The 13,180-nt window shown below is 41.8% G+C and overlaps 1 protein-coding gene across 1 annotated transcript in view; it reads left to right on the top strand.

Annotated features, from left to right (window-relative positions):
• The window catches only part of crocc2 (ciliary rootlet coiled-coil, rootletin family member 2), a gene marked incomplete at both ends in the record, with an annotated part of 31,382 nt that overhangs the window by 9,342 nt on the left and 8,860 nt on the right, over positions 1 to 13,180 (top strand). The window contains 18 exons of the mRNA XM_083969863.1: positions 1,024 to 1,191; positions 1,275 to 1,358; positions 2,106 to 2,212; positions 3,639 to 3,783; positions 4,237 to 4,343; positions 4,920 to 5,126; positions 6,080 to 6,176; positions 6,365 to 6,454; positions 6,555 to 6,686; positions 6,800 to 6,999; positions 7,463 to 7,645; positions 8,078 to 8,222; positions 8,312 to 8,458; positions 8,545 to 8,775; positions 11,466 to 11,659; positions 12,180 to 12,307; positions 12,662 to 12,831; positions 12,919 to 13,098. Coding sequence (XP_083825989.1) covers positions 1,024 to 1,191; positions 1,275 to 1,358; positions 2,106 to 2,212; positions 3,639 to 3,783; positions 4,237 to 4,343; positions 4,920 to 5,126; positions 6,080 to 6,176; positions 6,365 to 6,454; positions 6,555 to 6,686; positions 6,800 to 6,999; positions 7,463 to 7,645; positions 8,078 to 8,222; positions 8,312 to 8,458; positions 8,545 to 8,775; positions 11,466 to 11,659; positions 12,180 to 12,307; positions 12,662 to 12,831; positions 12,919 to 13,098 — 2,715 coding nt within the window. The remainder of the gene's footprint in view (positions 1 to 1,023; positions 1,192 to 1,274; positions 1,359 to 2,105; positions 2,213 to 3,638; positions 3,784 to 4,236; positions 4,344 to 4,919; positions 5,127 to 6,079; positions 6,177 to 6,364; positions 6,455 to 6,554; positions 6,687 to 6,799; positions 7,000 to 7,462; positions 7,646 to 8,077; positions 8,223 to 8,311; positions 8,459 to 8,544; positions 8,776 to 11,465; positions 11,660 to 12,179; positions 12,308 to 12,661; positions 12,832 to 12,918; positions 13,099 to 13,180) is intronic.

Genomic DNA, 13,180 nt, shown 5'->3' on the forward strand with positions numbered 1-13,180 from the left:
CATAAGATGTGATGCAGCCCAGCACATTTGGTGTGCAATAAATCCCTGAGATTGATGGAATGGACATAAAGTTCAGTACAGTTGGTATTGATCTGCTTTGCACTTTTCCATTCCATCCACGTTTATGTTTCCATAAATCTCACAATGGGGTCCACATTTGTATTTTCACATTTCTATTCACTTCCTCTGTATTTTTTATTGTCACTATAGTAGTCGAGGATAACAGTGGTCTTATAGCGGTTTTTACTAATTTACTCATCTTTCCTAAATTAGTGTTGTAACCCATCACTGCATACTGTATAAGAAAGTAGGATGGGCTCCTTTATCAATCAGAAGAGACATACATTACTACCTTTTTATCTATAAAGCCTTAACTGGCTTCACACCAACATATTTTAGTAATTTATTGAACTGGCCATTTCAAATTTATCCAACTCGCTCAAATGATTATCTAACACTCCAGGTTCCTCGGACAGATTCAGCTTTCGGTAGAACTGCATTCAGTTTTTCTGCTGCTCATACCTGGAACTCTCTTCAACGATCATCTCTGAAAATGAATTCATTTGTTACCCCAGGCCAGTTTAAAAACATGATCATAAATATGCACGCTTTTGAATGCAACTGTTTCAAAAAATCCCAAAAAATTGTTGATAATGTGTGATCGTATTGCTGATGTATTTTTATGATTACTGTATTTGTTATGTGATTGTTGTTTTGATTTGATGTGTTCTCGACGTCATTGGAAATGAGGGTTTACCCTCAACGGCTTTCGAGATCTAAATAAAGGTTAAAGAAAGAAAAAAAGAAAGAACTAAATTTTAACAAAACAATTTCCCTGTAGAGATCATCAATTTTGTTTCTGATTCTGATCGTAGAATAAGGATTCATCACATGGTGGTGGATCACATGTGAGAACAAAAACTAACTGGCAACTCAGACTGAATACGTAGCATCTGTCTTAATGTGGCATGTTGTGTCACATTGTCCAGTTTGATAAGCTTCATTTGTTACCACTCCATCCAGCTTGATCAGATACTGTCCCTGCAGTCAGCTGTGATCTCAGACCAGGAGAGCGCATCACCAGCGTCCCTACAACTGCAGAACAAAGAGAGAGCTTACAGACAAAAACTGCAGGTCTACCAGGAGGCCCAGCAGAGACAAGCCCAACTTGTTCAGAAGCTGCAGACCAAGGTGACTGAAGTGGAGCTCACAATTCAGACAGATAAAGAAAGTTCATTGGCTTAACTGTGCACCTCCTGTTTGTTTCATCCTAGGTTCTTCAGTACAAGAAGAGGTGTGGGGAACTAGAAGAGCAAGTGCTGACGAAGACTTCAGAGTCTGAGAAGATGAGATTGTTGGTATGTCTAGATGTAGATATAATTAAAACTCAAGACCTCTAGGGTCCTCTAGAGGCCAGTCTTCTTCTTACACTGGACTAAAACATTTTGACCTAATATTACCTTGCTAGCGTAATTAAAGACTCATGCAGTTTTCCATTGTTAACTATTAGGTTCTTCAAATAGATGAGTAGTCCAACTTATTCCTCCTGACAGAGACGGAGGTACTTTTTCATTATCAAAGCATTGCCACAACAATAATGTGTTACAAAATACAAAACTATTCATGTTTTTTTTTTACTCTTTATGATTAATTCAGTCAGAACTGTAAAACATCATACATCAGCGAATTTCCAGGTGACAGCTTTATGCTCATTAGTTCAGACTCACATGTTTGCAGCACAAGGAATCGTGCAGAACCGAAATGTAGGACATGGACTTTTCATGTGGTGACTTAAGATTTGCGCTTCTATTTGAATATACTTAATTCTTCCAAATATTATTCTTGGCTGGGTGGTTCCCAAAGAGGGTTTGGCTTAGCAGATTTCCACTGTAATTATGTTGCTTTATAAATATTAGGTAACTGTTAACTTACTACTGCTACCATATAATGAAGTGTTATCAGGATGCCAATAGTAGTGTCTGTGTGTGTGTGTGTGTGTGTGTGTGTGTGTGTGTGTGTGTGTGTGTGTGTGTGTGTGTGTGTGTGTGTGTGTGTGTGTGTGTGTGTGTGTGTGTGTGTGTGTGTGTGTGTGTGTGTGTGTTCAGCTGCAGGCCCACCACCTGGACTCAGCCCAACGTCAGCAGCAGACGGAGCAGGATCTCAACATGGCTGTCCAGAAAAAGTCGGCTCAGCTGGAGGAGGAGCAGAGGAGGTGAGAGATGGGCAACATGCAGAGGAGGTAGCCAGGTTACCCAGCTAATAAATAAACTTGTGCAGCATCTGTATTCATAAGTAATGCAGTGTTTTAAAAAGTTTGGAATTCCCATTTTCCTTCTGCACAGCAAGCATTATGTTTTTTCGGCCTATTCTCGTGAACATGATATCTGAATAACACGTTGGGGGAATTTCTTAAAATTTGGCACAAACATCACCCTGGTCTCAAGCATAAACTGATTAGGTTTTGCTGGTCAAATATCGAAGGTCACCTCACAGTACACCAGTGTGACTCGTGAACAACTCGAGAATTCAGAGGCAGATTTTGATAAAAATTTTCACATTAAGAATCACATACGGATGAAATTATGAAGCAATGACATTTTCCTTTGAAATAGTCAACGTTCAGCTTCATTTAGTGTTCTGCAATACACCTAAAACCTTTTATTAAATTCCTTCAAAGTCGACACCACATATATCACATGAATCTGGACAGACATGGATGTAAACTGCAACTTCACTGGCAGAGGCACACAACTGCAGGGTGGTAACTCTAGTTCTTTTTCTGTTTCTTGTTGAGAAGCCGAAATCAAGCCGAAATATTTCTGAGAAATGTGTGGACCAGAGATATTCCCTGCAGTTTTTTTTAGCTTTCCTGCTGACTTCCCCCCGCCCCTACATGGGGGGGGGGGTTGAACCTGGCTTTGACAGATAATCTCAGCATCCCATTTGTCAGAGAAAAATTAGTAAGGCAATGTTGGCTCTCTTCTCCAAAGCATTTTAACAATGCTTCACATTAAATATTGGCCCACCTCTGCAGTCAGGCCAGATTTAAATGCCCAGTGATACATGCAGTTGTGGAGTTTTATTTGAAATGCCCATTTGCCAGGATCGGATGATTTTTACTGCCAGAAAAAAATCATTCAGCACAGCCTTATGAGCTGTATCTACTCCACACTTTATAATATAAATGTAATGTATAAATATATAAATCTCCAACTGTCACAACCACCACTTATATGTTTTTGCTTATATTTGTGATTATTGAATCCCCCTCTCTCTTCATGTCTGTTCCCTTTCAACACAATATCAAAACATGCATGCAAACATGGATTGGGCTCGGTCTCAGACAGGCAAGTAAACATAGCAGTGTGGAGTGCTTCACTGTAACAGCATGCATGTTGAGTGTGAGATGATATCAACATATGACTTTATACGATCTGGTTGAAATTAAATCTAAATTGACACAGACATTATAAAACATTGGTTGGCAGGGCTGGAGCTAAAGGCTACAGATGTAAGAGTGATATGCTGGCTATATGAGGAATAGAGTTTGAGTGTTGTGATTTGGTTTATAGCAGGCTGTCACATCTGGGAAAAAGTGCCAAATGGTCTTTGAGTGGCATAAGGCTTGTTGTTTCCAGGTATGCCGCCCTCAGCCAAGTAAACTCTATGCTGCGGGAACAACTGGAACAGGCAGGCACCGTCAACCAGGGGCTAACAGAGAGCTTGTGGAAGGCCCGCAAAGATGTGGAGCTGTGTGATACTCGTCTGCGGAGAGAGCAAGAGGTGAGAAAACCACAAAAATGAAATGATTGTGTCAGAAAAGCAACAGGGGAAGCTCAAGTATATCCCTTTCTGTACAGAGATTGTGCAATTAAACTCCTGTTGAGTTTACATGGGGTAGGAATTCCATTCATAGCCAGTTTCATCAATTCACTCTCATTCCCTGTTCATTTCATCGCTATGATTTTTGAGTTGTTGTTTCCTGTGAAAACATTCCAACTGCTGAGGGGGAGGAAAATTTTGTGCAAACAATCTTGTGTTCGTGCTGGAAATGAGCTACATCTGTTGATTCAGGGAAATCCAATTATTTGTATGCGTGCCAGTGTGAGTCCAGGAGTTCCAGTATTTCATCTGTTTGATACCACAATAAAAAGAGAGGTGCCATATTTGCTGTAAGCAAGCCTTACCACCCACCTTTCTGTCCCTCGTTCCCTTGTTGTCTACTCCTCTCTGCAGACATGTGCTTCCCGGTTGAATCGCGAACAGGCTCGTGTCAGAGCTCTGTGGCGCCAGGCGTCTTCCCTGAGGAACACTTTCACCCAGCTAAGGACTTTCACTGACAGGTGAGCTTGGCATGTTGCCAGGATCCCTCCAGCGATCCGGGATTCCACAAGAACCCCCGTCCCCTTTGTGTCTCACACTCACAAATGCAACCACAGTCCATTTCTCTAAGCCAGGGATCAAAGTGGAGCAGGTCAGCAGGGTCGCCATTCCCCCTGTTCATTGTTCCCTCACTGAGGGGACAGACGGCTTAAGGTGTCTCTGCTCACCGTTTAGATCATCCATCAGGACAAAGCTTGATCCCTATAAGACATGGCCTCTATCATGTTGAACCTCTGTAAGCGGTGCTGAACAGTAATTTGCTTTAATAATGATTGCTCAGCTCATAGACAGCTGTGATCTTGTCAGGGGCTGTATTGTAACTTGACGTGAAGACACTTCAAAGTGAGTCTTGATCCCAGAGCTTAATCGCTACAGACCTTCATCCTTTTCAAATACAAACAGACTGTTTTCTAATTAGAGTAATGGCTCACAACTGTAACTCTGAAAATAGCATGTCATGTTTCCTTACTCTTTAAGACCTGTCAAGTGTTGTGACTCATTCTCTGAACCTTTACGCACATGAATCTTTTCAACAGGACATTGTCTGATATGCGTGGTGAGTGTGTTGCTGCCAACCAGCAGCTGCATGTTGCCTGCATGAACTTTGAGGCCAGAGTATCACAGGAGAGCACCTCTACTGGTGGGGAAGTGTCAGCGCTGGAGAGGCAGCTGAAGGACAAGCTGAAAGAGGCCATGCAGCTTCAGGGTCGCTGGGATGCAGAGAAAGTTGAACTTAACTCCAGGTGAGGTCATCTCCAGATCTGTCTGTTAATCTTTGCCTTGCTTGTTTTTTCATCAGCAGCATAGGAATGCTTTACACTGTATTTAAGGACCAGTATCGTGTTTCAGTGATGATGACTATGGGCAATTATGAAAAACCTCAATTTATTTCACAAAAGTCAATACATTTCAGTACATCTTCCATAACTTTGATCAGGACATTGAACTCCAACATCCAGATCTAACTGTTCCCACTTCACATCCACTTAATTAAAAAGGCATTTATAGATTAGCAACTGTTTTTTTTTTTTTTTTTTTTTTTTTTTTACTAATCCAGGAAATTAAGTACCTGGTAAATCAATAAAATTAATCCCTGCAATCCCATTGATTGTAAATCCAATGCTGACATAAAGTCATGAAACTGTTCAAACTTCCACAGATAAATTCTAGTTATAGCCATGTCATCAAATGTCAATAGTTAAATCTCAGACAAACTTCTGTTGACAATGTACTGCACTGTGGTAAACCAAATGCCAGCTTTCACCTCATCAGAAACACATGACAATGTTTTTCTACTGTCTCTAGACTGGCATAACTGGCCAGTTAGTGAGAAAAGGGTATCATAGACTTAGGTTCATATAGTGCAACCATTATATCAATCTTTCTATGACTGAATGTAAATAAAACGTTATCCCCAAAATGAAACTTTAAAGCTTAACATACTTGAGGCTTTGATCATTAAAACCCTGTACATCAAACTATTTTCAATGATGCTCAAAAGTCAAAAGTCAAAAGACTTCAGGAATGTCAGTGCCTTTGTATTCTAGATCTAAGATGTCTTTGATCAAATCCAAAGTCATTGTTAATCCTACACAGAGAACATGATAGTGTTGATGGTCTTGTAGAGGAGGAGTATATGTTTTCTGTGTGTGGGATTTTGCTCTCTGTCCATTTCCTTACATGTCGGTGTATCTAGAATCCTGGAGCTGTCTGACACCGTGAAGCACCTCCGGAGCCAGAACTGTGAGAAGGATGCCAGCCTCAACACCATGCAGATCAGTCTGGACAGGATGGTGGGACCCCAGGAATCAGAAGTGGGAGGTGGCAGATAGACGGGTGGTTAAGGGGGTAAAACTGGCTGTAGTCTGGACCTTAGGTTTGATAAACTCCATGACTTCCTTGTCTAGAGGTCTGCAGTCTGGGGAATGTCATGCTTGCTCTATGTGTGCTACTTATCTGACTTCAATGGTTTCCTGCTCAGGAGGCAAGGAGAACAGAGGATAAAGCAGAGATGGAGGTCTTCCACACAGAGATCCAAGGCCTCCAAAATATTTTAAGTCATATTCATCAGGTCAGAATGAAAACGAAGCACTAAGATAAAAATAAATATGCAGTTAAGTATCATTCAAGAAATTAATTCCCTTTCTTTTCCTACTCTGACAAATGTCTAGCTGGTTGGTGGAGAAGGTGACAGTAGTGGCTCTGAGACTGTGTCCTCACCTCTCCATGGTTGGTCTCCTATGAGAAACACAGCTCTGATGGCTGTGCAGAGTGCTCTCTCCAAGAACCAGAAGCAAACACAAGTACAGCAGTGACCCGTCCTCTCTTTGCTTCTCACCACTATGCAAGGATTAGATTAATAAATTCATGTGTCTAAACATATTAACCTATGTATGCTCTCACATACAAACAACAGGATTTGCGTGGATGTTTGGATGCTGCTCTGGAGCAAGTTGAAACACTGCGTATACACGTGCAGGAGAGGGATACAGAGAGGAGAGAGCTAGAGCAGAAGATCCAGGAAGCAGGGAAGGAAAACCAGGAGACTAAAAAAGCCTTAGAGGAAAGCCTCAGAGACAGCAAAAGATATTGCCGCTCACTGGAGCTCATCTCGAGGTACATCCTGGTTATATAGTGACTGTCCTTTCCTGGATTATGTCAGAGCTTCAAAACTGTAGATAGAAAAGAGCTGCTTTTATACTTTTGTTTCGTTGTATAATTCTCAAATATTTTCTAGACTTTGTTTTGTTATTTGTGAAATTGCCATTAAGTCTTCATGTTGTTTTTGGAAAAAGTGTAAGTGTTGTAATGATTACAATAATGATGGTAAATATATAATAGTTTGGTTTTTAATGTTTAATTAAGCATCGTCATTATCAAAATATATTTAAATGTATTAAAGCCTGTCCAAAGACAATACTTGTACAACATTGTGGAACAGATGTTTGTTATGTTGATATTGGTTTTTAGAGAAATCAAGTGTGACAATAATGCTGAGGTTAATGGTCATTGTGCAACACTTGCCTTCAGCATACTTGCTCTCTTTTGCTCTGCCTCTTTCTGCCTCCATGTCTCTCAGTGAGAAGAGCAGCCTGGAGAAGCTGCTGTCGGGGCTGCAGCAGGAGGTGGACTCCCAGCGTGCCGAGCTGGAGTCACTGCGAGCCTCGTCGCTGGAGCTCCAGAGACAGAAGGACTTCCTGAGGCAGCAGAGGGAGGATCTGGAGATGCAGCTGGCACGGCAGCGCACGGAGGCCCAGAGAGGGTACAGCTTGAGCACGAAAGAATGACCGTTGCACAACGCACATCCCGTCACCCATGATTGTTTTCAAGCTCAGTTTGTTTAGAGTTTAGATCAGTAACACATGTCATTCTGCAGATGACAGTTTCATGTAAATGTAAATGATATACATTACATTACTACACTCATGCAAGATGGAAACTTTTTTTTTCCTTTTTCTGGGGTTTCTTTTGCTAAAAAAATTTGATTAGCTGAAAATTGGAGCAGGGCATGCTATACAACAAAAAAATTACTCCCTCAGTGTTGTGGCCTTTGGCACCAGGATTTTTACATCTTTCAAAGAAGAGATGCATTACTGTTTAGGGATTTTGTTTGTAAAAATAATCTATGTGTGTGTGAGAGACAGAGAAACAGTGTGAGAGGATCATATATTATTTGATACATTTTGTGTTTCAGTGACAGGAGTCTGGAGGAGCTTGAAGGGAAGCACTCCTACCTACGAAGGGAGCTTGTGACAGTGAAGGAGAATCTGAGTCAACTCACACTGCAGAAGGAAGTGTTGGAGGATGATAAGGCTAGCCTCGCTCTGGCTCTCAGCAAGGTAGAATAGACTGAAATGCTGTGCTTATCTGGATTTACTCTTCCTGATGGTAATTTCAATCCCTTTTATACTTATCATACATTCCACAGATGGAGTCCCAGAGTGCTGCACAGGAGGTAGCCCTCACCAAACTGAAGAATCAAGAGGCTGACCTAAAAGATTCTCTGGCCAAAATTGCTGCCCTCAGCGAAGGCTTAGCCAAGGACAAGGTGGAACTCAATCGTATTCTGCTACAGGTCTGTAGGTCTGCAGTTGTACCTTTAACGCTGTTTTGAGGAAAAGTTGAACAGTACATGATCTAAGTGTTTTGTTTTCCTTCCAGATGGAAGGTGAGAAGGCAGAGCTGGGTGAACGTAGACGGGAAGCTGAAGTGGAGCGGGCAGCAGCCAGGGAGGAGACGGCACGGGTGCAACAGGAGATGATGAATCTGCTCGCTGAGAAACAAGCCCTAGAGAGCTCCCACAGTCACTTGCAGATTCTCTGCCAGAAGCTAGAAGCAGAGCTGAGCCTGCTGCAGAAGGCGAATGCTCAGGCCCTGGAGCAACACTCCCAGGTCAGGGACCCCCAGCCATTCACACATTTCAGCCTCCATCCTCCCAGCTCCCACCACCTGGGAGAGTCAGTGTTATTAATAGCTTTCAGCAGTTTCATGGAGCTTGTTGTCGCATTAAAATGTACTGCCACGTTTTTTTCCTTCAAATGGGACACGAGAGCAGTTTCTGTGTTTTATGAGTAACATGGGACTCAACAAGCAAGGAATCTTCATGAACAAATGTGAACTGGAAAAGATAAATAGATAGGCATATAATCCACCCAGTGGGGTTTAGTGCAAGAGCCAATAAATTAACACCTAAAGTATTCCCTTTCTTCCCTTAGCAGATCCAGATCTCCTTGTTTCATCCCCTCAAGAATGAAAAGAATCCTCTCCTGTTTTATTTCCTGTTCAGGATGTGAAAGTGGGATATTCATGTTAAGCTCAGCTAGAATATAACAAACCTAAACAATTTGACAAATTCCGTCCAAACATTTTTAGATAGCTTATCTGTAAAAATAAATCATCCATGTATAAAACAAGCCCTGGAGTGGCCTCCATTGCACTAAGCTCATGTGTCATCTCCTTATTGGGCGCTACTCACTTCCATAACATTGGTGTAATTTATCCACTTTAATATTTACCTAAGCACATGATGTCCGAAGAACACATGTGCCAACATTTAGTTAGTATGAGTTCATTTTAGTTTGTTCAAAATCAAATTACTGATTGTTGTTTTTCAAACATTCTGTTGCAGTGAAACTTTAGAGGTTGCAGGGGCCCAATACAGACTAAACCACTGTGTGATGGTGTGGCAGTTACTGGCCTCAAGACACACAATCAGGAAAACACTAGGCCATTTTGAGAATATCACTCCTGTTTCAGAACAGAGCACAATTTACTGTGTGATTTTAACAGGAGGAATAACCCATGAAGAACTGACATAATGGGATTTTCACTTCCCTGTCTTGCTGAGTTGAGCTGAGCTTGACAAAGCACAAAGATTGGAAAAAGGGGAACAATCCATATCACCTGCTAACACTACTAAAGCTCTAACTAATACATTTTATCTACAGTACTTTTTAAAAATCTGGGCATTATGTAAAAACAACAAGTTGTGGTTTTACAAGGGGATTTAGGTGCTGGAACTATTTCTTGGCTGGGTAAGAGGAGTGTTGTCACAAGGAGGTTGTTAGGCAAGTAGCAGAGACTTCAGGATGCTGCTGGCCAAGCTGAAAAGCTGTTCTTGCATGAAACCTCCTGTAAAACCACACCTGTGTTTTTTAACACTTCATTTTTATTTATGCAAATGGCTTATACACTATGCATTAATTTATTAGATTTAAAGAGACCCCGAGAAGTTTGCTTTTGGTTATAGAAGAGTCTCATATTAATGTGGATGAATCTACGTTACCCACACTTGTTAATGGGTCCATTTTCCATAAATACATCATTTCGTCTTTATAGTTATTTTGATATTATTATTTAGTGGTCGTCTCGCCCAGCATTTCCTAGTTTTGGTTCCCCGTACGCTGCCCAGCGGATCACCGCCGGATTGTCATTTATGGTCGGAACTACGATGGTATCTGATTGTCTTCGAACCTCCAACTTTCATTCTTGATTAATGAAAATATTCTTGGCAAATGTTTGCGCTTTTGCCCGTCTTGCGCCGTCTTGCGCGCGGATTTCCGAAACTCCTCGTAGTCCCTTTAATTATACTGAATAGCTGACTCACCTTCAGAGAAAGCCAGACTTGTTTCTCTGTGCTCCCAGTCTTTACTTTAAGCTAGATAAATGCCTGCAGGGTCTAGATCCATATTTAACATACAGAAACGTAAGTACTGCTAAAAATGTAATTTAATACTGCTAAATTTTGGCCTTGAAAGCAAATGAATTAATTTCCCCAAATGTCTAGATGGGCCTTTAAATCGGATTTAAACCTGTTTCTCTCTCAGCCTTTTACAGTAACTATTTTCAAGACTGAATTGCTGAGGTCATCGACATACAGTTACTTACATAGTGTGCAAATCTATCATGTTTTCATTTAAGTGTAATTTTCACAGTAAACTGCTGGCTGCATTTAGTGGATTTATACAAAGAAGAATCCCATGGGAATCGTGACCTCGGTACTCTCAGACATTAATCTGTTCTAGAGTTTAATACATGTTAAATAAAAGTTCCACATGAACTGCACATTTGCCCAAATCATTATTCTTTTGCTAGATATAGGTCCTGCGGAGTGTCATAATTATTTAAGTGGTAATTGGAAAAACAATCACAACCTCACAAATCATTTTTGTTTCGCTTCAGGCGATGCATTTGTTATGGTCCTACAGTTCGTATACACTGTCATGAATCACGTAAAGTTTGTTTAATTTATGCTTCATAACAGCAAAATGAGAGGTGTACTGTATAGAGTTCAGTATTAGTTCACCAAATGTGCATATGTAGATGTTGGGCAGTTCATTCTTAATCAAACACATACATATTCCCAAACACAATGTAGCTGTTCATGTAGATGTTCTTTTGGCTGCTCAAGCTCCTACTGATGAAAGATTAGTTTCTCATAGTTCTACTGCATAGTGCATATGCTATATTTTAATCCATATAATGGCGTACTATTTACTGGTTATTACTGGCTGCTTGAAGGAAAAAGTATGAATTAATTGCTTGATGGCATTTTATTTATTTGTGTGTGTGTCGGTCTCCAGGTCAACAAGCAGATGCAGACTGTGTCAGAGGAGCTGTGTGCGTGCAGGAAGGAGCTTGAGACACAGACCGCAGCCCTAAAGAGAGTTACCCATGACAGGGAGGAGCTGGCCAAGGACAAGGCTGCTCTGGATGTCAAGCTAAACTCCGCTGACCGAAAGGCCTGTGGTCTCACGCAGGAGCTGGTTGCACTTAGGTTTGAGTGTGTTTGTGTATGTGTGTGTGTGTTTGTGTGTGTGTGCGTGTTTGTTTGTGTGGTCTGACCTCTCAAATCTCTGGGACCAATTTCATATTTATAACCAGTTTTCCCAGTTTGTTTTCTGCAGTTGTAATCAGCACACGCTACAGTGAAATTGTTTCTGACTTCACTGGTCAGGGTTGGAGTTTAGGCATGCATCAGTTATGGTTAGGGTTAGGTTAAGAGTGTATGGAATGAATGTAAGTGAGTCCAGTGTCCTCAAAAGCATCATAAACAGCCCAGTGTTTGTTTGTTTAAGTCACACCAACTGCCAGTGCGTATTTAAGGTCGTTTTGACTTTTAAAGCAAATTTTACCTTCTAAAGCACAGCCAGGCTCATGTAACAGGAGTCTTTAAGTAACATAGTTTTATTTGGAAACTAGGCTCATGATGGATCATTGGATTTTATGACCTTCTACACCTAGTGGTTCAAAGGTCTTTTATTCAGAGCTCAAACCACTTTACCGCTGTGTTCCAGAGCAGAGAAGGAGTCCCTGGAGACAGCTCTGTTTGAGAGCCAGGAGCTTGCCTCGTCTCTGGAGACCGAAAACACCAGGATGGAGGGGGAGAGGCGCAGCTTGCTCCTGGCTAACGAGGCCTTGACGCGTGAGTAGTCCCCTTCCTCAGAGACCCCACTGTCCTCCATGCCAAACCCCCTGGCCATGAAGCCTTTCCAACAGCCCACTAGAGATCCATATTTCAGCTGTGAGCTCTGCAACAGCTGGGCTGCAGGATCACTGGAGCTGTTTTCTCAGCTGACCAGGGTCCCACCACTCCACACAAACACATGGATCAGATAAGTGTCGTTAAGCTAGCGTATTCCACACATGAAAACATGGATGAGCATCCGCTATAAATAAAACTCTGAATAAAATCTTGCTGATCCTGGATCATCCTCCATGTGTAATAAGTGCCTACAAGCGTGTGAGATTTTGGGTATGGGTTCATTTTACTGTCCAGGTGATGCTGCACGCATGCGTGTAGATGCTCAACACCAGTTTGCACAAGCTGCACAAGAGCGTGGAAAGCTTGAGGAAAAGCTGGCTCAGGTGGAGAGGAATGCACTGCTGACCCTGAACAACAGGGAGCAAATTCACAGAGAGCAGCTTGAAGCAGAACACAGACAAAAGGTAGAGCATGACTTGCATCCCAAAATGATTTATTATCTCAACTTTCACATTAATTAATCAAGTGTATGTGTGCTTGGTGGTCGTTAGGAGCAGCAGCGTGCAGAGATGACAGTTCAGCGGGAGCAGGCTGAGGAGCAGCTGCGTAGACAATGCGAGGAGCTGCGTGTGCACAACCAGCAGGAGCTGCAGCAGGTGCAAGAGGAGCAGGCCAGGCTGCGGCAGGACTTCAACCAAAGACTCCTGCAGGCAGAAAGTGAAAAGCAGCAGGTGTGTGTGGTGATTGTTCTGGTATTGTTATGGTTTTTCAGAATGTTTGTGAATCTTCAGATGTTGGAGTATATGAGGGTAG

This window comes from Trachurus trachurus, assembly GCF_905171665.1.
Source record: "Trachurus trachurus genome assembly, chromosome: 4".
NCBI classification, from domain to species: domain Eukaryota; kingdom Metazoa; phylum Chordata; class Actinopteri; order Carangiformes; family Carangidae; genus Trachurus; species Trachurus trachurus.